Source organism: Salmo trutta, chromosome 9, assembly GCF_901001165.1.
Source record: "Salmo trutta chromosome 9, fSalTru1.1, whole genome shotgun sequence".
NCBI classification, from domain to species: Eukaryota; Metazoa; Chordata; class Actinopteri; order Salmoniformes; family Salmonidae; genus Salmo; species Salmo trutta.
Genome location: NC_042965.1, coordinates 21,782,725 through 21,809,072, shown reverse-complemented (window position 1 = coordinate 21,809,072; position 26,348 = coordinate 21,782,725). Strand labels below are relative to the sequence as shown.

Sequence of the window (26,348 nt, the reverse complement as noted above, 5' to 3'; positions counted from 1 at the left end):
AAAGTATTTTATTGAATTATGTTGAGCCATTTGCTTTGGCTGTAATGCTGTGTTTGCTACAATATAATAGCCTGCTCATATTTTCGCTATAAACAATAGCTTCACTTACTTTTGATATTACCCTAATAAAGTTTAGAAACTGTTGTGAAGGTTTGGTGTGGCTATTATTAAGCTTTGGCTACTGCAAGCCTACGATATGAAGGCAGTGCTCACTGGCGCTCCAACTGACTTCGACAATTGAACTGGAGGTGAGGAAGAATGTTTTAGGCCTACTAGAGTTACTCCTACAGTCTAGCAGTATAATGCTCATCATAATACAACATATTCTGATAGAAAATGAACGAATTAACCTCCTGTAAGTTTATATCTGTATAGCAGACGCAGTAGCCATCATACATAAAGAAATGGATGGCTGTGTTGTAGCATGCCGCCGGCATATCTCTATCTCTCTCCATCTCCCTGGGGCTAGGCCTAAGCTTCTCTTCCTTTATATAGGCTATATTTGTTTTAAAATATTAATATCATACAGTGGACACCTAAGCCTATAGGCCTATGCATGCAATGCCTTGATGCATTTGGTGCTCAAATACCCGACAGCTGAACCGAGAGGTGGACAATTATTGTTGTAGGAAAGTAGCCTAAAAACCAATAACAAAAATAGGCTATAAAGTTTTTCTTATGCTACATATCGAAACAAAAGGAATAGTGTTTTGTAATTTGTTATTAGGCTGTTTTTAAGGACAAATAAATGTGGCTCATTTGGCCAATATCCCTCGTTTATTGACGGCGCTGACTGCGCCAAGTCGAATCTGAGTTAAATTTCTCAAATTTTCAGTAAGTTAAAATGTTCCCGGTCACGTTATCCGGTGCCAAATTTTCCTAAAGGAAAGCGTGAAATGTTCATATTGTTTATATGCAGATTTTTGAATATTCGCATGAAAATCTGTCACCAATTGAATGGAAACGTAGATATAGACAACCTAAAGACAGTGGCAAGTGCACTACTCCAGTGACACTTTGATTATGCCTGTACATCAGCCATTATTGACAGCGACCTTGGAGCAACAAGGGTTAAGTGCCTTGCTCAAGTGAACATCGGCAGATTTTTCACCTGGTCAACTCTGGGATTTGAACCAACGACTTTTCATTTACTGGCCCAACTATCCTAACCACTAGGCTGCCTGTCACCCATGTTGAGCAATGAACGTATTTTTACATTATAATGCTTGCAGAGCTGGTGAATGGAAGTTTGAATCTGAGCTTTTTGGGCATTAGAGAGGTCTCTAATGCACAGATACTGGTTCAGACCTGACCTAGTTAACAACTTTTGTTTTTAGTAACTAACTAAACTGTGAGTTATTCTGTGGGATCTTCACAGGTGAGACCATGGTCATCCGTGAGCCTACCAGAGCCAAATTAGACATCGCACAGCAGTCATCAGTAAGATATAAATGACTGTATGCGTGAAACACCAACAGATCTAACACGAGTCTTCCAGGACCAGGTTTTATGGAGACTATACCCAAGACCTCTCTTAACAGTTACCAATTGTATAGCTTGTATTCTCTATTCTAGAGGATACACCCCAGTACTTTGTTCACAAATCATCCATCTATAGATAACTCTTGGCCACATATTTCTATTAACACACCAAGCCTGCTTCACTTCTGCTTTCACACACTAGCAATAAGTCATTTTTCAATTTAAGTTAGATGGTTGTTGTGGTGTCCCTTTTTTCACCAGAGCTTCCAGGCCTGAACTGTACACAAGCTGAAGATCATGTGGTTGTTAAGTTAGAGGTGTAGGAGATTATGCCTGAAATGGTAAATTATAGTGAATGGCTGACCTCTCACCTCTGATGTCCTTCTACCAGACATCTGACATCTGTTCAGACTGCAGCCAGATCATTGAGCTATTCACAGACATGATCTCCAACACAGACACCCAGGTGAATATCCATTCTGATTCTGCTGAAGTATGTTGCTCAATTAAAACAAATTGTAGCCAGAGATGCAGATAACACCCTGACCAGAAAGTGTTACTTATAATTACATTTCTGTAGCCAGAAACATATGTACATCTAAAAAAAAAAGCCATCTGGTCTCAGACCTCTCCGCTGCCATCTTTCAGTTCCCGTTTACAGTGCAAATATAGAATATCATGTCTAGCAGAAACTCCCTTACACTACCAGTCAACAGAGACTACATTATGTTAAACTCTGATCTTAAAACAAAGTCTGCTAGAAGGATGTCAAATTGACAGATAATTTCACCCCTCATCAAAGTGAGTCATCAACAGTGTAACTGTATATCAAAATCAAATCAAATCAAATTGTGTTGGTCACACACATATTTAGCAGATGTTATTGCAGGTGTAGCAAAATGCTTGTGTTCCTAGCTCCAACAGTGAAGTAATATCTAACAATTTACAACAATACACACATTTCTAAAAGTAAAATAATATAATTAAGAAATATGTACCTGTGTTGATTGTTTAGGAGTGGATCAACAACACCCTGGATGACCTGTGTCTGCGCCTCCCCAGCGGTGTGGCTCAAAGCCACTGTATATCCCAGGTTCAGATGTACCTGCCCCAAGCCCTCCAGTACCTCATTGGCATACTGGTGAGTTCCTGAGCACTGTAAACATACGGAGTCTGCTTTACAGGGCTACAACATAACCATCCAAAATGTTTTTACGTTCACTTTCATGATACATTCAAGGGCGATGATTTTGTGATTATACAAGAACTTACCGGTCTTCCTCTCCTTTATTAACGCTCTTCCTCCATCCTTCATATCTGTAGAAGCCAGGTGAGACATGTATGGTATTGGGACTGTGTGCTGTCCACTCAAAGAGGGGAGCACCTACACAGTTTTCTCCTACCAATACTGACATGGACCTGTCCAATGCTGTCCTTGACTCAGGCACCAACCCAGAGGTGAGTGAGAGCTGAACTTTTGTACAGTCTAGGAGCAGAAGTCCATTTCATGCCCTTTTTGTTTGTTTGTCAATGTGTTTGTCTTGTTCTAAATGATTTGGCTGTCAGTTATTCATTATCTGTCTGCACTGAACGCTCTGTCACCATGTCATCTCCTCTCTAGGTGCAGGTCAGCCCACAATGTACCTTCTATATTTATCTCATGAAGAAACTGGAGAGCATTTTGCCTACGGAGAAGATTGAGGTAATGCATTCTTATTTTCATACGTCTGCACCCACTAACACACAGACAAAAACACTTTTTGTCGGACACCCTTGTTCCCCTTGAACCTTGCAGGATGCCGTAGTGAAGCTAATGGGAGGTGTGTGTGGCCTCCTGCCTGCCAGCTATAAGGACCAGTGCAATGACTTCATCAACAAGTATGGCAAGAAGATAGTTAACTTCCTGCTGCCGTCAGCCGCCCCTTACTCCATCTGTGCCCTGCTGCACCTGTGTATGTTCCAGGAGACCCCCAGCATGGGTGAGTGGGATAATTTGTTCAGACCAGGGCTCTATCCTTCTCAATCATAAAGTTATATGTGTGGTGTGTCGTCTATACTGATAGAAGACTGTGGTAGGTAACAAATTTCCTTTCGGCTCTCTTCACTTCACTCCTCGTTGTTTATGCAGTCCATGGTCTGTAGCTTGTTTGTCTCACTTGTAGCCCTCTGTAACCCTGACTCCCCCACCCCTCCTCCTCTGACTGTGATTCCTGCCGTACGATGTCGGCTCCACCTGGGTCTCAACGCCACTGAATCTCAGACCTCCTCTTTCCTCCAGTCTGTCTGCCTGAAGCACCCCAACACCATCCCCAAGGTCTGCCCCTACATGTTAATTTAGTGTATGAGAAGTCTTCGAGTTTGCACAAGTTGTCACCACTACCAGTTCCAGGAGTAGGCCTAAACATAGCGATCTATGCTGTAGTCACCGTAAAAGACAGAATAACAAAAAGCATTCAACTGTGTGAAAAACAAATCAAATCAAATGTTATTTGTCACATGCACCGAATACAACCGGTGTAGTAGACCTTACCGTGAAATTATTACTTACAAGCCCTTAACCTCTACGGGATCGGTGTCCCTCTACCTAGACGGTTGAGCTAATGTGATTAGCATGACATTGTAAGTAACAAGAACCAGGACATCGACATGTCTTATATGTGTCACGTTCTGACCAGTAAAGGGGTTATTTGTTATTGTAGTTTGGTCAGGATGTGGCAGGGGGGTATTTGTTTTGTGGTTCGGGGTGTGTTAGTATATGTGTTTATGTAGAGGGGTGTTTGTTTAGAGTATTCCGGGGTTTTTGGTTATGTTCTATGTTTCGTATTCTAGGATCTGTCTATGTTGTGTATTTCTTTGTGTTGGCCTGGTATGGCTCTCAATCAGGAACAGCTGTACATCGTTGTTGCTAATTGAGAGTCATACTTAGGTAGCCTGTTTTCACCTGTCCCTTTGTGGGAAGTTGTTGTTGCACCGCTGTGTGTTAGCCTGCAATACTGTTCGTTCGATCGTTTTGTTTGTTACGTGTTCAAATAAAGTTAAGATGAGCACTCAACCCGCTGCGCCTTGGTCCATTACGTACGACGACCGTTACAATATGGGCAGAAAGCTTCAATTCTTCATCTAACTGCACTGCCCAATTTACAGTAGCTATTACAGTGAAAAAAATACCATGCTATTGTTTGAGGAGAGTGCACAGGGACAAAAAAGTTTTATCACATAAACTGGTTTGATACATTCACCTGTGAAGGTAAATAATGTACTTACATTCAGCAATCTTGCTCCGATTTGTCATTCTGAGGGTCCCAGAAATCAAATGTAGCAAAGTTGTTTGATAAAATCAATTTTTATATTCAAATGTAGGAACTGGGTTCTACAGTTTGAACCCTGCTGTCTCTGGCTCCATACCCACCCAGCCCGCCATCTAGATGTGTGAAAGTTAGTGTATAAGCTAATGTATGACATTCCTGGGAGTGGGTAAACTTACATTTTGTATTACCGTATCATTTGTGTATGTTCTCTATAATTAAGTACTTTAAAATGTATCAATTGACCAATTCGGCACATTTGGCAGACTTGATACAAAATATTGTCCTTTATTGCAATACTTCCCTGCATCAATCTGAAACTTTGCACACACACTGCTGCCATCTTGTGACCAAAATGTAGATTGTGTCTAAACTGCAATATTACATAATGGCATTTCTCTTGCATTTCAAAGATGATAAAAAAAATAAAAAAACATATTTTTTTATGATCTTTTACCAGATCTAATGTGTTATATTCTCCTACATTAATTTCACATTTCCTCAAACTTCAAAATGTTTCCTTTCAAATGGTATCAATAATATGCATATCCTTGCTTCAGGTCCTGAGCTACTGGCAGTTAGTCATTTTAGGCAAAAATTGAAAAAAAGGAACAGATCCTTAAGAGGATTTTAACAAACAATGCCATTTTCAGAAAAATATTTACTAAATAAAGTTGAAAAAAATAACAATAAAATAACAATGAGGGGGTACCGATACCGAGTCAATATGCGGGGATACAGGTTAGTCAAGGTAATTGAGGTAATACAGTGCATTTGGAAAGTATTCAGACCCCTTGACTTTTTCCACATTGTTACTTTACAGCCTTATTCTAAAATGTATTAAAATAGTTTTTTTTCTTATCAATCTACACACACAATACCCTATAATAACAAAGCAAAAACAGGTTTTTAGAATTTTTGCAAATGTATAAAAATTAAAAAAACATCACATTTACATAAGTACTCAGACCCTTTACTCAGTACTTTGTTGAAGCAACTTCGGCAGTGATTACAGCCTCGAGTCTTCTTGGGTATGACACACAAGCTTGGCACACCTGTATTTGGGGAGTTTCTCCCATTCTTCTCTGCAGACCCTCTCAAGCTCTGTCAGGTTGGATAGGGACTGTCGCTGCACAGCTATTTTCAGGTCTCCCCAGAGATGTTAGATCATGTTCAAGTCCGGGCTCTGGCTGGGGCCACTCAGGGACATTCAGAGACTTGTCCCTAAGCCACTCCTGCGTTGTCTTGGCTGTATGCTTAGGGTCGTTGTCCTGTTGGAAGGTGAACCTTCATCCCAGTCTGAGGTTCTGAGCGCTCTGGAGCAGGTATTCATCAAGGATCTCTCTGTACTTTCCTCCGTTCATCTTGCCCTCAATCCTGACTAGTCTCCCAGTCCCTGCCGCTGAAAAACATCCCCACAGCATGATGACGCTAACACCATGCTTCACCATAGGAATGGTGCCAGGTTTCCTCCAGACGTGACGCTTAACATTCAGCCCAAAGAGTTCAATCTTGGTTACAGCAGACCAAAGAATGTTGTTTCTCATGGTCTGAGCTCTTTACGTGCCTTTTGGCAAACTCCAAGCGGGCTATCATGAGCCTTTTACTGAAGAGTGGCTTCCGTCTGGTCACTCTACCATAAAGGCCTGATAGGTGGAGTGCTGCAGAGATGTTTGTATGCACTTCTTCTATGGTATATTGCCGATCACATAATGTAATGTGCATCCTGCCAGCTACTATGCGGTACGTAAACAGGATTCCCCCCCCCCCAAAATAAAATAAATCAAAACAACTTTTCTGTTAAAAAATAAAATGATCTGATCCCTACACAGGGGAACCTGGGAGGGCGGGTCTTCCAGCGCCAGTACCCCTTGCAAGTCTTCAAATGTAAAATCCTTGAGTCCCATTAACCACAATAATGCCCAGTTTCTTCGACTTCTTTGAGACTTGCTGTTCAGTTTATAACTGTGGCAAAGAATGCAACAAAATCATCCTGAGTGTTAAAAAGGTGATCTTTTGTCTGGCAGAAAACTTTTACTACAGGCTGTGGTGTATCCACTACTATATCTTCACTAGCATCACTCGTTTTCTTAATTCTTTAATCGCCTCCACATAGGAGATTCGATTGACCACTAACTTTTTGCCACCTCAATTTCCTTCACCCGTACAGGTCACTCCAGGAACATTATCCCCACTACAAATGCCACACCGTCGTCCTTCTACAGTATACTCTGTTCGCCTGCACACACTTGGAACATGGCCAAATCCTTTACAATTCTTACACTCCAGTGGTTTGGGTACGGAAGCTCTTACGGCACATCTTACATAACCAAGCTTCACGTGTAGGCATTTGCTCTTTATTAAAAAAACAACATGACCGACAGACTTTCTTCTTTTCCATCATTCACCCATCAGGGTCAGACGCCGGGCACCAACCACACCAGGAATTCTCTTCAGGTATTCAGCCTGAACATCCATCACCACTCCTTTGACAGGTGCTCTACACCAAGTAAAAAAAATAAAAAATTGTTGTCCGGATTCTTTTGAGGCCCACTGCAATCTTCCTCTGCTCTTCAGAAATACAATTAATCAAAATAAGATCCTTAAAAATCCTGATCACTCTGACAGACTCCACTTTTCCAAGCGCATACTTCACCATTTAACACCTCAAACGAGTTTTCCATATGCAGCCTTACTCAAACAAACACATCTCAACAAGAAGTGATTCATTATCATTTACACACATATCATCCACTCCAATTTTAGACAATTTCCTTTTTGTTCCAGCTTTCAAATACTACTGTTGTCCATTCATTACATTTGTCTTCACCAAATTTGCTGGACGCGCCGCTTAATTCGAACTCAGTATCCACTTCCACCATCTTCCTTTGTCCTCTGATATACACTGTCAACTGTGAGACCTTATATAGACAGGTGTGTGTGCCTTTACAAATTATGTTCAATCAATTGAATTTACCACAGGTGGACTTCAATCAAGTTGTAGAAACATCTCAAGGATGATCAATGGAAACAGGATGTACCTGAGCTCAATTTCGAGTCTCATAGCAAAGGGTCTGAATACTTATGTAAATAAGGTTTCAGTTTTTTCTTTAAAGCTTAAGAGGATCTGCAGAGAAGAATGGGAGAAACTTCCCAAATACAGGTGTGCCAAGCTTGTAGCATCATACCAAAGACTCGAGGCTGTAATCACTGCCAAAGGTTCTTCAACAAAGTACTAAGTAAAGGGTCTGAATACTTATGTAAATGTGATTTCCATTTTTTCTTTTTAAATAAATTTGCACAAATTTCAAAAAAACTGTTTTTGCTTTGTCATTATGGGGTAGTGTGTGTAGATTGATTATTTAATCAATTTTAGAATAAGGGTGTAACGCAACAAAATGTGGAAAAAGGAAGGGGTCTGAAAACTTTCCGAATGCAAAGTATGTAAAGAGTTGATTTTCGAATAAGGCCGTAACGTAGCGAGATGTGAAGGGGTCTGAATACTTTCCGAATGCACATCTAGTTAGGGGTAAAGTGACTATGCATAGATAATAAACAGCGAGTAGCAGTTACGTCAGTTTCATTTTGCCCGTCTTTGTGTTCTTTCCAGTGTGAAATGTTCACCCAACTCTATGGCCCCAGAAGGTTCTGGGAAGCCAAATGGATGCATGTGAGGTAATTAAACCATTCGCATCCCAGCCATAGGAGAGGTCCTCCACTGTACGACATTCCTAACCTCACCATCTATAATCCCCAGACCAATACTCTTGTAGATTGACTGTCCCAGTGACAACAGTGGTGTGATTGTGTGTAGAGTGACTGAGTCTTCTTTTAGTCAGTATATCAGCTATTTGTCACTGTGTCCTCCAGAGAGCTGATGTGTGTGTTGTTGTGAAAGAGCAGCATCTTCTGAGGAAGAACCAGTGTTCCTGGGGACCCATTTACGTCTGCAGGGATGTGAAAACCTCTCAGGAGTGTGGCGTAAGTAAACTAGATCTGAAAACCACACCAAGAGATCTCCCTTCATGGATGAAGCTATGATGAATTACCTGCATTTATTAACTGCTAATGTAACCGATGTGAAATGGCTAGTTAGTTAGCGGTGGTGCGCGCTAATAGCATTTCAATCAGTGACGTCACTCGCTCTGAGACTTGAAGTAGGGTTTCCCATTGCGTTGCAAGGGCCGTGGCTTTTGTGGCACGATGGGTAACGATGCTTCGTGGGGTGTCAGTTGTTGATGTGTGCAAGGGTCCCTGGTTCGAGCCCGGGTTGGGGCGAAGAGAGGGACGGAACCTACACTGTTACACTAAGTGTGTTTAAGAATGTCACTTGTTAATGACTGCACTGTTGCCTGAATTTTTTTCTGTACATTTAACAGGTCTTATATTGCACTGTTGAGCAATTTGTGAAACATGTCTGTACATTTCCTTCATTAGATTTGTACTTGTGGTAGGCTAATGATGTAGCACTGAGATGATTTGATGTCAGGTTTGATTTTCACTGTGTGGGCCATTACGAGTACAGTAAGTAATTCATTCAAACATACTGTAAATGATTCGAGTTAAAATAATTGTGGACCTTTTTAAGCAGATATATCCACAAGTATAATACCTCATTTACATTAGAAATTAATTGTGACTTTTCCATTATCTGCAATAAAGTTATTCATATAAAATCAGTCATAATCAGGGAAAACAAATATGGTACAGTAAATAAAGTGGCGAAGTGTCTTGAAGAAATATATTTGAGTGAACATATACACCTCCTTTTGATGGAGAAATCCTTTAAACCAGTAATATGTCAATGCATTGCCTTAGTTTAATATATATACACAACATTTTTATGATCCAAGTAATATTCATGTGTGAGACCGAAGTATGTGTATACATAAGTACATGCATCCTATAATGTACTGCTTACAATATGAACATATTTTTGTAACCTTCACTATTTGGTCATGTCTTATTCAAAATGTTGGAATTGTATTTATTGTTTTTACTTCCTTGTTTCACAAATAAAAGACCCAACTATGGCTAAGACTAATAAATCAACAAATGTAAAATTGTGCAAAATCTCAAATAATATTAATGACTGAAAACAGAAAAGCCAAAACGGGTTTAATCTACCATTTACAGTTAAAAATGTAAGTGAAGAACAAAAAAATAGTAAACATTGTTTTCGCTATAGCCAAAATCCTCAAATAAAATGTCCTGGTCCTCATGTGGTGGGGGCTTACCCTGAGGTCATCTTGGACAGTATCCAATTCCACTGGATACTGTCAGACCACTAGCCAGCGAGTGACAGCTCTTTCCTGTACAATCAATCTTTAAATATGATCAATGCTCATTAAATGCCTCATTCACGCCCCAGTGTGGTTAGTCGTGTCATCTTCGCTCTCTCTTCTTTTCCAAATCTGGAACACAGAACCCACACATCAACACAATTGACAGTTAGTGTGAGTCAGTAACTTATCTAGACATAAACAGGTAAGTTAGAGAACAGCATCTTGTATAATCAGTGATCAATGTGACAATAGAACTTACCTGAATGTAGGCCTCTGACAGTGTGATCATCTGGGGCAGGATATCTGTCACCTGCAGGTCCTGGAGCTCGTACCACTTCCCAGTGCCCTTCAGCGACAAAGATAGGCACACATTAGCACCAATAACTGAACAGGATGAGTATTTTCTTTCACAATATCAAGAAATTTTGCACATCTAAAGCTTTGCAAATTTGCACCTATAGAGTTCACCGAAAAAAAACCTAAAACACGCAGCTGTCACTTACATGATGCAGGACATGTATTCTGTATGCCCCCTCAGTGGGCTTCCCATCATGCACCACATTGGCCACCAGGTCATAGGTTGTGTTCTTTTCTGTGACCTGTGCTTCCTCTGTCAGGTACTCACGAAGGTCTACGTTCCTGATCAAGGAGCAAATGCAAGGGGTCAGTCAAAAATACACACAGAATCATAAGGCTGAGCACAATGCAAAATTACAACTGAGTATATGGGGAAAGTATGCAACAGTCACTTACGTGATGGGGAAGTTGACAATGGTGGGGTTCTTCTCCACAAAGAAGTTGTTCTTGGTGAACCTCTTAATGCAGAAGATGAGATAGGGGGGCAGCTTGAGCAACTGGAACCTCTTCAGGAAATTCTCTTTGTATGTTTTATACTCCTAAAAGCAAACAGGAGGGTTCAGAGGAAAGGATGAAGAGGTGATAAAAATCAAGAGGTGATAATCTCTTTCAAACAGAAGCTGAAGTCTCACAGGCCAACATTCTAAATCTTGTCTCGTTGACGCTGCTTTTGGAAGATTTTGCATTTGAATGGGAGCACTAGCAGCGTTACTTTTGTATCTTATGCTAGCTAGCTTGCTGCTAGTCTGAAATCTTTTCAGAAACAACATCTGTTTGTAAATCCACCCATGCTAAATATTTGATTGGCTTGATAAGTGGCAACGCATCACTAGTTTACATCTTGACCACCGTATTCCACCCCTTTTTGTCATCTTCCTGAGGAAAATATCCCCAGGCTTTCGGAAAAAAAATAATGTGAGAAACCTAGGCTTCCGAGGCTAGTTTTCATCTCACTTGGTGGGCGAGATGGTTGGCATGGAGATAGGAGTGCTGTTCATCTGAGCAAGTTTAAGTGTGAGTTTGAGGGCAGTACCTTCTCTGTGTTGCCATTGAACTTGGCCAGGATGTTGAAGAGGGGGACCTGTGGGATGATGAGCTGCTCCTTCTCATCCTTGTACAGCGGGGCTGTGGGGAGGTCAAGGGTCAAGAAGAGGAAGGTGGTGTCAGACATCTCCTCCTGGTACTCCTCCTTCAGAAGCAGAGCCACCTTCTCTTCTGGTGGCTGGAGAGAGAGAGAGAGAACGGCATGTAACGTGGACAATTTAACAGTTCAAATATGTAATCATATTGAAGAGTCACGAATTCACAAGTAAGGATTTAAACTTTGATACAATGTTGAAGTCTTTAACAAAAGGTTGACAATAAGCCACTTACCAAATCTGGGTGAGGAAGCTTCTTGGAGAAGATACGCATGGAACCCTGGAACACTTTGGTAAGGCTTGCTATAATGGCAATAGGAGAGAGGGGGGAAAGAAGTGGGAAATATCTTTGTTAATCTCACAGGTTGTATAATGAGGCAGAAAACACTGAATGACAAAGACAATGAAAACAGTTTAGGTCATATCCTCCTTCCCCAACATCATTCCCTCCACCGCCCACTGACACTCACAGGGTTTCTTCTTGGTTCCTCCCAGTGCGCCATGCAGAGCGTTCATGAACCATGACAGGAAGTCCACAGCATCCCCTGAAGGACAGAGACCAATCAGCAGCGTAGCTTATTCACAACATAACGTGCAACACATACCAAAACATACATCTGACTGTACAAAAAATAATTTTCTCTTGAGAATCGAGGCTCTGTGTCTCACTGAATGTGTTATAATAAAATCCTACCTTGCTTGGTGATCTGGAAGTTCTTCTTGCTGCACAGCACTACGGCCTGCAACATCTCGTGGGGCGACACATGGGCCTTGAAGTTCCGTGGGTTCCACAGCTTGCGCATCAGCTCACCGAATCGCTGCACGAGCAGGAACATGATGTCACCCGGCGGCCTACGGATGCCGCAGTAATTCTCCTCTTCCAAAAAGTAGTTCCGCAGTGGGGGCACATTGGACAGGGCCTGAAAGGATAAAGACAGTTCACCATAATCAACATGAATGATCATCACACAGGAAAATGTTTAGCAGTATGTGAATGGTGAGATGTCAGATTCACCAGTGGATACTCTGTGTTGGATAACAGTCTTACCTGCAGCACCACATTAGCGTAGTCATTAGCCTTGATGTTGTTGAGCCCTACGATGCCAGGCAGATAGGTGGTGCCATCATAGGCTCGATACAGCTTTCCCTGCTTATCCAATCCAGAGATGTGCTGTCTGGTGAACGTGGGCTTCAGTACATACTAAAACACAAAGAAAAATACATTAACACCACTATATAACTTTAGACACATACCACTGGATGATTGTATAAACCATGACTGAACAAGAACTGTTAAAAAAAGTTAAAATTCAGAACTATTAGTTTAGCACCATTCAATCAGTGCCTTTTTGAATTGATGCATCTGACATGTTCTTTCTTATTACAGAGTTAATGTGTGCACACCATTCTCAGTGGACTCACCGTGATGTCTTCCAACGATGAGTCAATGATCTCATAGTTATCTGGCAGACAGTAGAACTTGAGGGTGTGCAGATTGAGGAACACATGGTGGGTGAACTGCACACTGTGAGTGTAGGCATGGGACTTCAGACCTCTACCTGGAAGATACATGTATTGGTTTCGGCCTAGGTCAAATCATTTCTGAACACTTCTCAGGTAGAGAGGGGGGGGGGGGGGGACGGACAACGTTAATCTGAAATATTGGATACTTTACCTTGGAAGTATTTCCCACAGATGAGACAGGCATATACATTGATGTGGGAGAGGGAAATGGAGCATAGCTTCTCAAAATCGAAGTCCAGTACACTCCTGAAGACAAATGTGTGTGTTAGAGGTGATTTACACAAAGAGTACACATTCAACAAATGCCTTATCTTGTGCATCTTCCATGTTAAGGCCAGCTGACGTTACCTATTGATTGTGTCGAGGTAGGGACAATGGCGACTTCTGCGGTCCTCGGACGAACGGCCAATTTTCACAGGTACTGTGTAAGACAAAGAACAATTTCAACAAATAATTAAGTGTAACTAAATGTTAACTAACAATGACAACAATCGTATCTAGCTAGGTAACGTTAGCTAACACCAGATCGTTCTTTTTACAGGAAACATCTGCTCTGGCGGCAAACAATAACGTAGCTAGGAAAAACACGTTTGATGCTTGAATGGGATCTTAGCTAGCTAACAATAATTAGCCAGCTAGAGCTCGCTACCAACAATGTGATTTAGGCTAACTTAGCAGCTAACCTAGCTAGCTACACGTTTAGAAATAAACGCCAACGTCCGCTAGTTATAGTAGCGCGTTAATATCGAACGTTAGCAAGACTTCGCTTATACACGTTTTAAAATATGTTGACTAGCTACCTTCATCGTCTTCCAAGTCAATTTCTCGCTCCCGTTTTACAGACACCATAGCGTTAATCTTTGTTGTGTATAGATAAAATGTATAGTTAACTAGCTAAAGCCACTGGTGAGTTTATTTTGCTAACTAGCAAGCTCGCCAAAACACCGCAAACGCCAGGCTACAATATGGCCAACCAGAGTGTACCCCGAGTTATCACGTTTACTCTGGCGAAAACCGAACGGTTGAGATTGAATAATGTTGGCCATTTTTACGTGGGCCTCTAAATTAACGCAGCTTTCACACACAGGTTATTATACAATTTAAATAAAATAATTAATGATGATTCAAAATGTGAGAAAATTATCATTGGCGGGGTAGAAACGTGATATTAAAAATAGACTATGAACAAGCTCGTAACTCCGTGTGCAATTCACGTTGGACAGCAGCACACTTTAAAAGCTTGATTAACGTTACGATGCAGATTGTTGTTGTGGTGTTGTGCATATAAAGAAATATTAAATCAATTGTCAATCACGATGGAGATTTTGCGGGATGAAGAAGAACAAGAGCTCAAATATAAACGCACGGGTCGTTTGGACATGAGCCACGGTTTCTTACACCACATTCGAAGGAACCAGATTGCCAGGTGAATCACTAAACTTTGTTAATCTGAGCTAACATGTGGAGTGTATATTTTATCAATGTAATTAATTCTGAGAGCGTGCAGATGTTCAATTTCGAGTGTTTTCTACATAATATTGAAATTAATCGCTATTACGCCAACCACTTATACGCATGCGCACAACGTATAACAGAGACTTTCCGCTCGTCAAAGGGATAGGGACGTCCCAATGAACCACTAACTATAACTAAAGACTGTCTATTCTATTGACAATATATGCATGTGACCGCTCTAAATGCATATCCCAAAGATGGAAGGCAGGCGCGATCAGGTGGGACCATTCTAGCCAATGAGCGGGCAGATACGCATGTTAACAGCAAGCCATAGAGATAGATAGAGGACTCATCTTTGGATCTGTGCCATTTATATATCAACGTTTATTTGTCGCATACACAGATTTGCAGTTGCTATTGCAGGTGCAGCATAATGCTTGTGTTTATAGCTCCAACAGTGCAGTAATAATGCCTTGCAATACAAACAATACACACACAATCCAAAAAGTAAAATAAAGAAATATCGGACTGCTCATTATGATATTAATTTATTTCAACTTTTTGGATTATGTGCGTATTGCTTGTCTATGACTTGGGTGGCAGGAGTCTTAGACCATTTTTAGAGCCTTCCTCAGACAACACCTGATGTAGAAGTCCTGGATGGCAGGGAGCTCGGCCCCAGTGATGTACTGGGCCGTACGCACTACCCTCTGTATGTAGTGCCTTGCGGTCGGATACCAAGCAGTTACCATATCAAGCGGTGATGCAGCCAGTCAAGATGCTCTCTAAATGTTTTGATAGATTCTTTACACAGACTTGTTTGATGTCTTGCAGAGATGACTATGATAAGCAGGTGAAGCAGGCCAATGAGCATCAGAGGCCCAGGCACACCACTACCTCCCGACACCCCCGACGACCAGACATCCAAGTGTACCATCCTCGACGTGGAAGTAAGAAAACACTGCTGATAATATGAACTCTTCTGTCAATTTGATGGAAGGCTCTGGAAAGTGGTGATTTATGTATGTATATGCGTCTCCAGATGGATCTCAGCCAGGAGTGGGTGCAGAGACTGAGGAGTGGAATGAGAGTGGGTCCAGTACAGAGCCAGAGACCCATGGAACTGAGCTCTTCTGGCTGGACTACCAGGCTGACTCTGGCCATGTCACCTCCTACATCGTACTCAAGGTCTGTCTATCAAATCAAGTTTATTGGTCATGTTCATACACTGCATGGCCAAATGTATATGGACACCTGCTCGTCGACCATCTCATTCCAAAATCATGGGCATTGATATGGAGTTGGTCCTCCCTTTGCTGCTATAACAGCCCCCACTCTTCTGGGAAGGCTTTCCACTAGATGTTGGAAAATTGCTGCGGGGACTTGCTTCCATTCAGCCAGAAGAGCATTAGTGAGGTCGGGCACTGATGTTGGGCGATTAGGTTGGTGATCCAATTCATCCCAAAGGTGTTCAACGGGGTTGAGTTCAGGGCTCTGTGCAGGCCAGGCAAGTTCTCGACAAACCATTTCTGTGTATGGGGGCATTGTCATGCTGAAACAGGAAAGGGCCTTCCCCAAACTGTTACCATAGAGTTGTCTAGAAAGTCATTGTATGCTGTAGCGATAAGATTTCCCTTCGCTGGAACTAAGGGGCCTGGCCCAAACCATGAAAAACAGTCCAAGAACATTATTCCTGCTCCACTAAACTTTACAGTTAGCACTATGCATTTGTGCAGGTAGCGTTCTCCTGACATCTGCCAAATCCAGATTTGTCTGTCGGACTGCAAGATGGTGAAGCGTGATTCACCACTCCAGAGAACGCATTTCCACTGCTCCAGAGTCCAATGGCGGCGAGCTTTACACCACTCCAGCTGACGCTTGGTATTGTGCATGGTGATCTTGGGCTTGTGCGGCTACTCGGCCATGGAAATCCATTTCATGAAGCTCCCGATGAACAGTTCTTGTGCTGATGTTGCTTCCAGAGGAAGTTTGGAACTCGATAGTGAGTGTTGCAACTGAGGACAAAATATTTTTTACGAGCTTCAGCACTCGGCGGTCCCATTCTGTGAGCTTGTGTGGCCTACCACTTCACGGCTGAGACGTTACTCCTAGACTTTTCCACTTCACAATAACAGCACTTACAGTTGACCAGGGCAGAAATTTGACGAACTGGCTTATTGGAAAGGTGGCATCCTATGACGGTGCCACGTTGAATGTCACTGAGCTCTTCAGTACAGGCAATTCTACTGCCAATGTTTGTCTATGGAGATTGCATGGCAGGGTGTTCAAATTTTATACACCTGTCAGCAATGGGTGTGGTTGAAATAGCCAAATCCACTAATTTGAAGGGGTGTCCACATACTTTTGTACACATAGTGTAGTTTCAACACCTTTAGCAGAGTTTTCACACTTTCAAGTGTCTGTATGTTTATACGGGTGGGTCTAATCCTAAATGCTGTTTGGTTAAAACCGCATTCCAGCCGATGTCTAGTCCACAAGTTACCACGTGCTAAATCTATGATGTTAAAATGCCTATTTACTCTGTTCCATCTGACTGCGCAATCCACTCTCATCAACCCAGCTGACAATTTATAAACTTGATCTCCACTAGAAAAAAACATCTAGACTTTCTCACATTTCCTTTAGATGAACATTTAGTTTTCAACAGCGGAGATTTGTATAAACCTTGCTGTCTCACTGACATTTGCAACTATGTTTCAATATTCAAATTCAATCTCCAGCTGCCCCATAGTAATGAACGTGACGAGACAGACAGGCAAGCAGCCTTTCTCAGCCAGTGTAAATCATGAATCACTGTGTGTGTGAAATTAAAAAAGTACAACTAAAAGAAGTGCAGCTAGTTTGTAGTCTTTCCAGCATCAGTTTGAAGTGATTGTGTTAGCTGTGTTGTTGACTAGCTCCTCTGAACAACAGTGTCCTGACTTCATCTTGGGCCTAATGTCCATGCAAATATATCCTCCAAACACTGGCTTCTCTGGCATTATCACTTAAATATTTTTATGGTGGTCCTCATTTTGTTGCATACAGTACAATGTGTCCTCGTCATGACCCCTGTGCTCCATCTGTCTCTTAGGAGGATAAGCCAGAGAGGGTGGTGGAGCGCGTAGCGGAGGAGAATGTTCTGGACTCCACCATGAGGATGGCACTGCAGGCCCGGCTTCGAAAGGAAATGGATAAACGGCGGAACAAACGCTAAAGGAGGAGAAGGGAGTTGACAAACGGGTGAGGAGGACCAAGAAGCCTCTGTTTACCCTCTGGCCAACCCTCTCCCTGTATGTAAAGCATGCTAGTAGCAGAGGACTACTGTGGACCCTCATCCTGAGGGACTGTAAGCCAGGATCCGAGTGACTTCACACAGCCAAGCCGTCCCCTCTGTGGGGAATAGATTGACTTACAGAATGGTAGATGGTAGAAATGGATCTGACCTCATAGCTCCTCTATTGGACTGGCATTGGCTGTCAACCTGCTCCAAAGGACCTAGCTGATACAACCTGGACCCCTCTCTGAGCCGCACCAGGCCTTAACTGTAACCCCCCCACCTTTGACCATTAGGCTGGAGAGCAAATCTTTTGGTCGTAGCTGTTCTGTTTTTTGTGTTTGTTACAAATGTGCCGTGGTCATGACTTCGCTCTATTCTAATTTATTTTTGATTGGCCTATATTTTCTGAGACTTTATTTTTGATAATGTACATTTATGGAGAGGTCCTTATTGTTTCAGTATACATACTGTATATTAAATATAGTTATTTTCCAAAGGGGTTTATTGGCTATTTATTCACAAAAGGTGGTTGGTTGTATGCAGATTAGTGTATACAGTTTTGTTAAAGGTGGCCAAGATCGTAGGTTAATCGATCTCCTTCTTTTACGCAATTCCAGGTCCATGTTTTAATTTACGACCTGGGTGATGCATGGTGATGGGAGTACCGTTAGTGTGAAGGTCATTGTCATGGTTAAAATTCCAGATGATGCGCTTCATGCAATCTTAAATGACATGGCGAGATTAGACTCTAGCGCAGGGCTCTCCAACCCTGTTCCTGGAGAGCTACCAACCTGTAGGTTTTCACGCCAACTGATAAACTGAATCAGGTAAATAGCCCTTATGCACATTCCATGACCGAAAGTTCAAAGCACACTTCCTACCGGTGTGGCAATTTCTGGTGGCGCATACTTTAGATGAAAGTCAGTCTAGTTGTTATCGACGATATAACATTACTACCACTATGTCGCAGTTTTTTACTAGGTGTCTTCAGGACACCTTGTTAAACATCTCCTGTGCAGGGGCGGAAATCCCGGGGGGGACACGACCCCCCCCCATCCTTGGAAAAATATGATTTGTCCCCCCCAATATATCACTGAAACATAACTATGTAATTTAAAAAATATTAATAATACGCAATGAAAGCAATTGTGCTGATTATAGACACTTAATAGCGTGTTTTTAAGTTTCAAAAGATTGCGACCCCCCACCCTTTGCCTCACAATGTTTTGATCCACTGCCAGTTCCTTAGTTGGCAAGGTAACAGAGGGGTCGTATCTACTGTCTGAAAGGCACTCAATGAACGTAACTGAAGTGAGGTTAATCCAGTCAATCGCGCACACACACTAGCTGAATATGCAGAGCTAGCGCGCAAATATTAACTATTAAGCTAGCTAGTACCTATTCCATTTATGTGGCCTCGTCAAATATGGAATCTTTGCTATCGTCAATTTATTCCAAGATCAGCATGCAGATGATGTAAGTTAGTGCTTCAAAGTCCCTGCGATAAGGTTAGCGATAAACTGAAGTCCAAACTGAACAGAACTACACTCTCTTCTACCATTGTCTTAAATATATTTAATGGTCTCGTTGCAAAAGCTAAATTGTCGCAAGGGAACTTTTATTTATTTTATTTCACCTTTATTTAACCCGGGTAGCAAAGATTACAGCAAAAACCACTGAAACGGAATTGGTGCTCGCTAGCTTTGCAAATTCAGCTATTGTTGGAAGCCAGCCAATATGAAACAAACTATTAAAATTACAAAAGGTTGCAGCATATGTTGTGTAAATGGTGAACTCATACAGCTGTCAACTCTTGTCATTTTAATCCGTTTCACATTTGCTAGCTACCTTTTAGATCGAAGCCCAAATAGAATGATAAAAGATAAGATGATAGAAGCCCATCTCCTACTGTAAATAACCTACACACTGTGTGTGTGTGTGTGTAACCAGCCAGGTACAAAAATGGCAGAAAAATAAAAGACGGACATCAGAGTATATTTCAGTACACCAAAACGCAAAGTAAGAACCCTAGTAGCCTAATATCTCAAAGACTAGTTGATAAAATGTTCATAAGAAAGAAATGAAATTCTAATGGAAATGTTTCACAATGATGTCATTAGGCAGAGCAGGCAACAGATGGCACACAGACAGCAGAGTTGGGGACAGATATGCAGGGACAGACTGGCAGAGACAGGGAGTCTCAGGTAAGTTTGTTGAGTCTTTGTTTGGCAACATTATGAAAGGTTCTCCATTTTTTTGACTTGTAAAATAGGAACATAATTGGAAAATGCCATGGATACCCCCACTCTCAACTTAAACTGGTGACTGAACTAAGATTTGTTAAAGGCAATGGTATTGCTGTTGTGATTAGTTGTGTAGTTTTGGGTACCGGTAGTTAGGAGTACGGCAAACACCTTATTTCTTTGGTTCCTCAATATACATTTACCATATTACAATGTAGGCTATGTGTTACAGCACTACTTTTGGTGTCCCCATTAGGAATTGCTCTTGAGAAAATTTTATGTAAATTGTCCCCGCCAAAGTTGATATCAGATTTTCGCCCCTGCTCCTGTGAGACACTCATCATGGTATGTTGGAGACACTGTCAACATTTACTCTTCTCAATAGCTTTTAATGATGGGTGCCAATCCCAATTTTTGAATTGCTCACTTAACAGGTTATTTGGTAAAGATCTGTTGATGCAGTGTTTGGTAATTGTGTTACTGAGACACAATCTATTCCTGTATAGTTAAATGAGCCCCTAGTTAAGAAGACCAGACACTACTATGTTTATTGTTATTTATGGGCCACATCATTCTTGTTTCTCACTTCAGTCTTTCATCACACTTATCTTCACAGATGGTGTTAAAGCACTCCGTACCAGTGATAGTGGTCCAAAGCCACTGCTCCTGTGTTGCAGGAAGTGCTATGTGCAATCATCTGGTGGCCCTTCTTTACCAGACAGCGCACTACTCTCAACTAAACATTCCTGCTGCACCACCAGTTCACAGCTGCACAGACATGCCAAGAACACTTGTGAGTCCATATCCATAAAAAAATGCACCTGAAAAGTATTCAATCTTGCATTCTGGCTATTCTATGTTTACTTGGTTTCTTTTCCCCACCCCTAAACTCAGTGCCTAATTAAAGCCAATACAAGCTCCACACAAATTGATATTCACTACAACACTAATTATTGATGCATGTCATAGATAATAATTGGTTTATTTTGCTGCTAGCAAATAAACACCTGTACATTTACGCTGGCTTGGCCCATGGTCTGACCAAAGGTCCGTTTTGATAGTTGACCAACAGGCAAACCACTGCAAATAATTGGTTGATGCTGCCTGAGATGGTCAGGGGGATGACTGTGTCAAACAGCTTGTGTTCCTTTACTCTGCGGATCATTCTTTCAACATGCACACTCAGCCTGGTAATGGATTGGGTCTCCCTAACCTCATGCGCTGGCATCTGTGTGTGTCTTGACAGAAAGGCCTGCCAGTAGACCTTGCACGGAACAATGTCGTCTACGAGAAAGCCCTTATCCACTATAATGGCCATGTCAGGGGTGAGTAAGGAAATAATAAAGCTCTACATCGACCGGGAAACTATGGGCGCTCACAATACCATTGCATTTTGAAGAAACTGAACACAGGCACTGAACAATGTTCATTAGCACCTCCTTCGCAGTCAGGAATGCATCGACGACAGTTAGTTAGCTAGTAAGCTAATGATAAAAACAACAGTGGAAATCACTTGAAGTCAGCACCCCAGTAGGAAGTAAAATAGAATGTGCGAGGCGGTATAATGCGTAGAGCCTATTACAACTGGGGTTGGAGCACTAGCGGTTCTGGGGGGGGGGGGGCAGTGCCCCTGTGACAACAATTTTGGACCCCCTTGTGGCCCCCTTAAATGAGGAGTATGAAATCATTTTTACATAACACATTTTTGCTGTCGTTCGTTTTTTACATCCATTATTAGACAGTGGCAACGCGGAACATGGTCATTTGCCTGCTAATGCCTGCAATGCAGTGAAGAAAACGATATGACAACAATAACGTCTAATGTAACTGGCCCCTCTAACAGTACAACTGGCCCCAGCTTGGCCCCCCCAGTTGAAATGGTCTAGAACCGCCACTGGGTTGGAGGGAACGTACAGGAGGGTAGCTCACCAGGAACGGGTTAGGCGAGTCCTGCTCTTGTGTATGTTATGGAGTGAACAGAATGCACAACCCTATCTGATTCAGAGGGGTTGGGTTGAATGCATTCAGTTGTACAACTGACTAGGTATCCCCCTTTGCCTTCCCTTTCCTATGTAATGTGAAAATAACTTCTCTCTAGGGACTATGTTTTGTCACTAGGGGGCAGCATATACCATATACCATACCATTACCATTGGCTTCCTGTTAAGGCAAGGGCTGATTTCAAGGTTTTACTGCTAACCTACAAAGCATTACATGGGCTTGCTCCTACCTATCTTTCCGATTTGGTCCTGCCGTACATACCTACACGTACGCTACGGTCACAAGACGCAGGCCTCCTAATTGTCCCTAGAATTTCTAAGCAAACGGCTGGAGGTAGGGCTTTCTCCTATAGAGCTCCATTTTTATGGAATGGTCTGCCTACCCATGTGAGAGACGCAGACTCAGTCTCAACCTTTAAGTCTTTACTGAAGACTTATCTCTTCAGTAGGTCCTATGATTAAGTATAGTCTGGCCCAGGAGTGTGAAGGTGAACGGAAAGGCTGGAGCAACGAACCGCCCTTGCTGTCTCTGCCTTGTCGGTTCCCCTCTTCCCACTGGGATTCTCTGCCTCTAACCCTTTTACAGGGGCTGAGTCACTGACTTACTGGTGTTCTTCCATGCCGTCCATGGGAGGGGTGCGTCACTTGAGTAGGTTGAGCCACTGACGTGGTCTTCCTGTCTGGGTTGGCGCCCCCCCCTTGGGTTGTGCCGTGGCGGACATCTTTGTGGGCTATACTCGGCCTTGTCTTCGGACGGTAAGTTGGTGGTTGTAGATATCCCTCTAGTGGTGTGGGGGCTGTGCTTTGGCAAAGTGGGTGGGGTTATATCCTGCCTGTTTGGCCCTGTCCGGGGGTATCATCGGATGGGGCCACAGTGTCTTCTGATCCCTCCTGTCTCAGCCTCCAGTATTTATGCTGCAGTAGTTTATGTGTCGGGGGGCTAGGGTCAGTCTGTTACATCTGGAGTATTCTCTTGTCTTATCCAGTGTCCTGTGTGAATGTAAATATGCTCTCTCTAATTCTCTCTTTCTTTCTTTCTTTCTTTCTTTCTTTCTTTCTTTCTCTCGGAGGACCTGAGCCCTAGGACTACCTGGCATGATGACTCCTTGCTGTCCCCAGTCCACCTGGCCATGCTGCTGCTCCAGTTTCAACTGTTCTGCCTGCGGCTACGGAACCCTGACCTGTTCACCGGACGTGCTTGTTGCACCCTCGACAATTACTATGATTATTATTATTTGACCATGCTGGTCATTTACGAACATTTTAACATCTTGACCATGTTCTGTTATAATATCCACCCGGCACAGCCAGAAGAGGACTGGCCACCCCTCATAGCCTGGTTCCTCTCTAGGTTTCTTCCTAGGTTTTTGGCCTTTCTCAGGAGTTTTTCCTAGGGAGTTTTTCCCAGCCACCGTGCTTCTTTCACATGCATTGCTTGCTGTTTGGGGTTTTAGGCTGGGTTTCTGTACAGCACTTTGAGATTTCAGCTGATGTACGAAGGGCTATATAAATAAATTTGATTTGATTTGATTTTGATTTGATACTACTTAGACAAGGTGCTGAAATCGTCCAGCTTGAGGGCAAATATAACAAAATTGATCCACAGAGCCCATTACCAACTTGTATTTTCCATCCATTCTACCTGCTGATGCTCTTACACCATTCTCACTGTTATGGTTTTCTCTTTCAGCAATGACAGGCGTGAGTATGTTTCGTCTAGGTTTACACTAATTCGGGTTTAATGCCCTCAAACACTTTCAGACCCATCAAATAACTTTTTTTTATAGTAACAATGTGACTTATTTTGTGACCTTTTGGTTACTCATTTTGGGAAAATTGACTGTAGCATGGACAGGTTGTCCAACCTTGTGTAACTAGAGTCAGTCATTGAGCCAGAGTGATAGGATCCTGCAGCCTCCACGAGTCACATGACTAGAGTTGTGGCACACAAACCTCCATCCATACCACAGGCCTACTGACACTAGTACACTAATGCAAGGTCTGGAAACTTAGTTAGAGATTATAGATCAACAACTAAACAATGTTTTTTTTATTGTTTTTTTCCCCGGACCTGTAGTACAACTTGTTCCCATGGGACTCAGCAATCACACCTAAAGACAAAACGAGGGGGATTGGACCTAACGTTGTAAAACTGCTGACTCCGACCTTTGGTGGAAGATTAATTCATTATTTTCAGCAATGCATGAAAATATGCCAATTATCCCAGGACCACATGCCTTGCTAGCCTCTGCCACTTACTACTCACGCCAACCCCCCCCCCCCCCCCCCCCCCCCCAATTCAAGCCCCATTCTCATGCCTCTAGCTGCGTTTACACAGGCATCCTAATTCTGATTCACAACATTCACAACAGCTCTTTTTTTCAGAGCTGATCGAATTTGTCAAATTACCAATTAGGGGGGAAAATATATCAGAGATACTGGCCATTCCTCAGCTAAGCCGAGGTGACACAACAACCAGGGGCTGGTTCAAAATAGGGGAGGGTTGTTAAGAACACCTTCCTAATATTGAGTTGCACCGCCCCTTTGCCCTCAGAACAGCCTCAATTCGTCAGGGCATGGACTCTACAAGATGTTGAAAGCATTCCACAGGGATGTTGGTCCATGTTGACTCCAATGCTTCACACAGTTGTGACAAGTTGGCTGGATGTTCTTTGGGTGGTGGACCATTGTTGATACACAAGGGAAAGCTGGAATGGCGCTGGAGGGATGGCTGCCGTTTTACGGGCTCCTTACCAATTGTGCTATTTTTGTTTTTTTTCGCCTTGTTTTGTATCTTATTTTGCACATGTTTCGGCCGCCGTCTCTTATAATCGAAAATAGTTTCTGGATATCAGAACAGCGATTACTCACATTGAGCTGGACAAAGATTATTTCTTTAACGAGTTGAACATGAAGGATTTTAATGCTGCTCCCAGACCAGGCCTAAATCCCCGTCATTCGCAAGAAGAGAAGACGCAGATCCGGGTGCCTTGTGAGAAGTCGTTGGCGAGAGGGTAACCCGCCTCTACCATCCATCCTATTGGCCAACATGCAATCATTGGAGAATAAACTGGATGACCTCCGAGACTATCCTACCAATGGGACATTAACTGTAATATTTTATGTTTCACCGAATCTTGGCTGAATGACGACATGGCTGGGTTTTCCGTGCTTCGGCAAGACAGAACAGCTACCTCCGGTAAGACGAGGGGGTCTGTGTATATTTGTCAAAATTAGCTGGTGCACAAAATCTAATATTAAAGAAGTATTGAGATTTTGCTCGCCTGAGATAGAGTATCTCATGATAAGATGTAGAACACACTATTTACCAAGAGTTTTCCTCTATATTTTTCGTAGCTGTTTATTTACCGCCTCAAACCGATGCTGGCACTAAGACTGCACTCAAGGCGCTATATAAGGCCATAAGGAAAACGCTCATCCAGAGGCGGCACTGCTCGTGGCCGGGAACTTTAATGCAGGATAACATAAATCTGTTTTACCTCATTTCTACCAGCATGTCACATGTGCAACCAGAGGGAAAGAAACTCTAGACCACTTTTACTCCACACACAGAGATGTGTACAAAGCTCTCCCTCGCACTCCATTTGTCAAATCTGACCATAATTCTATCCTCCTGATTCCTGCTTACATGCAAAAACTAAAGTGGTCAGATGAGGCAGATGCTAATCTACAAGACTATTTTGCTAGCACAGATTGGAACATGTTCCAGGATTCATCCGATGGCATTGTGGAGTATACCACATCCAGTCACCGGCTTTATCAATAAGTGCATCGATGACGTCGTCCCCACAGTGACCGTATGTACATACCAGAAGCCATGGATTACAGGCAACACCCGCACTGAGCTAAAGGGTAGAGCTGCCACTTCAAGGAGCGGCACACTAACCCGGATGCTTACAAGAAATCCTGCTATGCCCTCAGAACCATCAAACAGGCAAAGAGTCAATACAGGACTAAGATTGAATCCTACTACACCAGCTCTGATGCTCGTTGGATGTGGCAAGGATTGCGAACTATTACAGACTACAAAGGGAAGCCAAGCTGCTCAGTGACAAGCGCGTACCAGACGAGCTAAATTACTTCTATGCACGCTTTGAGGCAAGCATCACGGAAGCATGCATGAGAGCACCAGCTGTTCTGGACGAATGTGTGATCACGCTCTCCGTAGCTGATGTAAGACGTTTTCAACCTGTCCCTGACCGAGTCTAATACCTACATGTTTCAAGCGGACCACCATAGTCCCTGTGCCCAAGAACG

General features: G+C 42.6%; 3 protein-coding genes and 1 long non-coding RNA gene across 4 annotated transcripts; 3 read left to right on the top strand and 1 right to left on the bottom strand.

The window, feature by feature from the left end:
* The first annotated feature begins 231 nt into the window (after positions 1-231).
* On the top strand, positions 232-8,461 carry LOC115199593 (prosaposin-like). The gene is made up of 9 exons (XM_029761923.1): positions 232-248; positions 1,379-1,440; positions 1,874-1,948; positions 2,498-2,623; positions 2,806-2,940; positions 3,104-3,184; positions 3,278-3,461; positions 3,743-3,980; positions 8,398-8,461. The coding sequence occupies exons 2-9, from the start codon at positions 1,387-1,389 to the stop codon at positions 8,459-8,461; spliced, it is 957 nt and encodes a 318-aa protein (XP_029617783.1). The 5' UTR covers positions 232-248; positions 1,379-1,386.
* Positions 8,462-9,514: 1,053 nt separating this feature from the next.
* On the bottom strand, positions 9,515-14,059 carry LOC115200179 (U4/U6.U5 tri-snRNP-associated protein 2-like). Its single transcript, XM_029763000.1, has 13 exons — positions 13,893-14,059; positions 13,441-13,513; positions 13,244-13,338; positions 12,991-13,127; positions 12,617-12,769; positions 12,263-12,488; positions 12,039-12,113; positions 11,804-11,871; positions 11,463-11,651; positions 10,826-10,968; positions 10,576-10,711; positions 10,332-10,418; positions 9,515-10,201 (listed from the first exon to the last, which is right to left on the bottom strand). The coding sequence occupies exons 1-13, from the start codon at positions 13,939-13,941 to the stop codon at positions 10,148-10,150; spliced, it is 1,485 nt and encodes a 494-aa protein (XP_029618860.1). The 5' UTR covers positions 13,942-14,059; the 3' UTR covers positions 9,515-10,147.
* A 130-nt stretch (positions 14,060-14,189) lies between these two features.
* LOC115200180 (UPF0561 protein C2orf68 homolog) lies at positions 14,190-18,323 on the top strand. The gene is made up of 4 exons (XM_029763001.1): positions 14,190-14,518; positions 15,382-15,497; positions 15,590-15,735; positions 17,642-18,323. The coding sequence occupies exons 1-4, from the start codon at positions 14,409-14,411 to the stop codon at positions 17,762-17,764; spliced, it is 495 nt and encodes a 164-aa protein (XP_029618861.1). The 5' UTR covers positions 14,190-14,408; the 3' UTR covers positions 17,765-18,323.
* A 2,366-nt stretch (positions 18,324-20,689) lies between these two features.
* LOC115199632 (uncharacterized) lies at positions 20,690-21,468 on the top strand. Its single transcript, XR_003879395.1, has 2 exons — positions 20,690-20,863; positions 21,317-21,468. It is a non-coding gene; the product is annotated as an uncharacterized LOC115199632 (long non-coding RNA).
* The last annotated feature ends 4,880 nt before the right edge of the window (positions 21,469-26,348 follow it).

Excerpts from the sequence above, each read along its gene's own strand:
- LOC115200179 (XM_029763000.1), bottom strand. The coding sequence starts at position 13,941 with ATGGTGTCTGTAAAACGGGAGCGAGAAATTGACTTGGAAGACGATGAA. Across the intron at positions 12,489-12,616 it reads ACGCTAATGTGGTGCTGCAG|GCCCTGTCCAATGTGCCCCC; the intron begins GTAAGACTGTTA and ends TTATCCTTTCAG. Across the intron at positions 10,712-10,825 it reads ATTGTCAACTTCCCCATCAC|GAACGTAGACCTTCGTGAGT; the intron begins GTAAGTGACTGT and ends CTCCTTGATCAG.
- LOC115200180 (XM_029763001.1), top strand. The coding sequence starts at position 14,409 with ATGGAGATTTTGCGGGATGAAGAAGAACAAGAGCTCAAATATAAACGC. Across the intron at positions 14,519-15,381 it reads CGAAGGAACCAGATTGCCAG|AGATGACTATGATAAGCAGG; the intron begins GTGAATCACTAA and ends GATGTCTTGCAG. Across the intron at positions 15,736-17,641 it reads CCTCCTACATCGTACTCAAG|GAGGATAAGCCAGAGAGGGT; the intron begins GTCTGTCTATCA and ends TCTGTCTCTTAG.
- LOC115199593 (XM_029761923.1), top strand. The coding sequence starts at position 1,387 with ATGGTCATCCGTGAGCCTACCAGAGCCAAATTAGACATCGCACAGCAG. Across the intron at positions 1,441-1,873 it reads ACATCGCACAGCAGTCATCA|ACATCTGACATCTGTTCAGA; the intron begins GTAAGATATAAA and ends TCCTTCTACCAG. Across the intron at positions 3,462-3,742 it reads CCAGGAGACCCCCAGCATGG|ACCTCCTCTTTCCTCCAGTC; the intron begins GTGAGTGGGATA and ends ACTGAATCTCAG.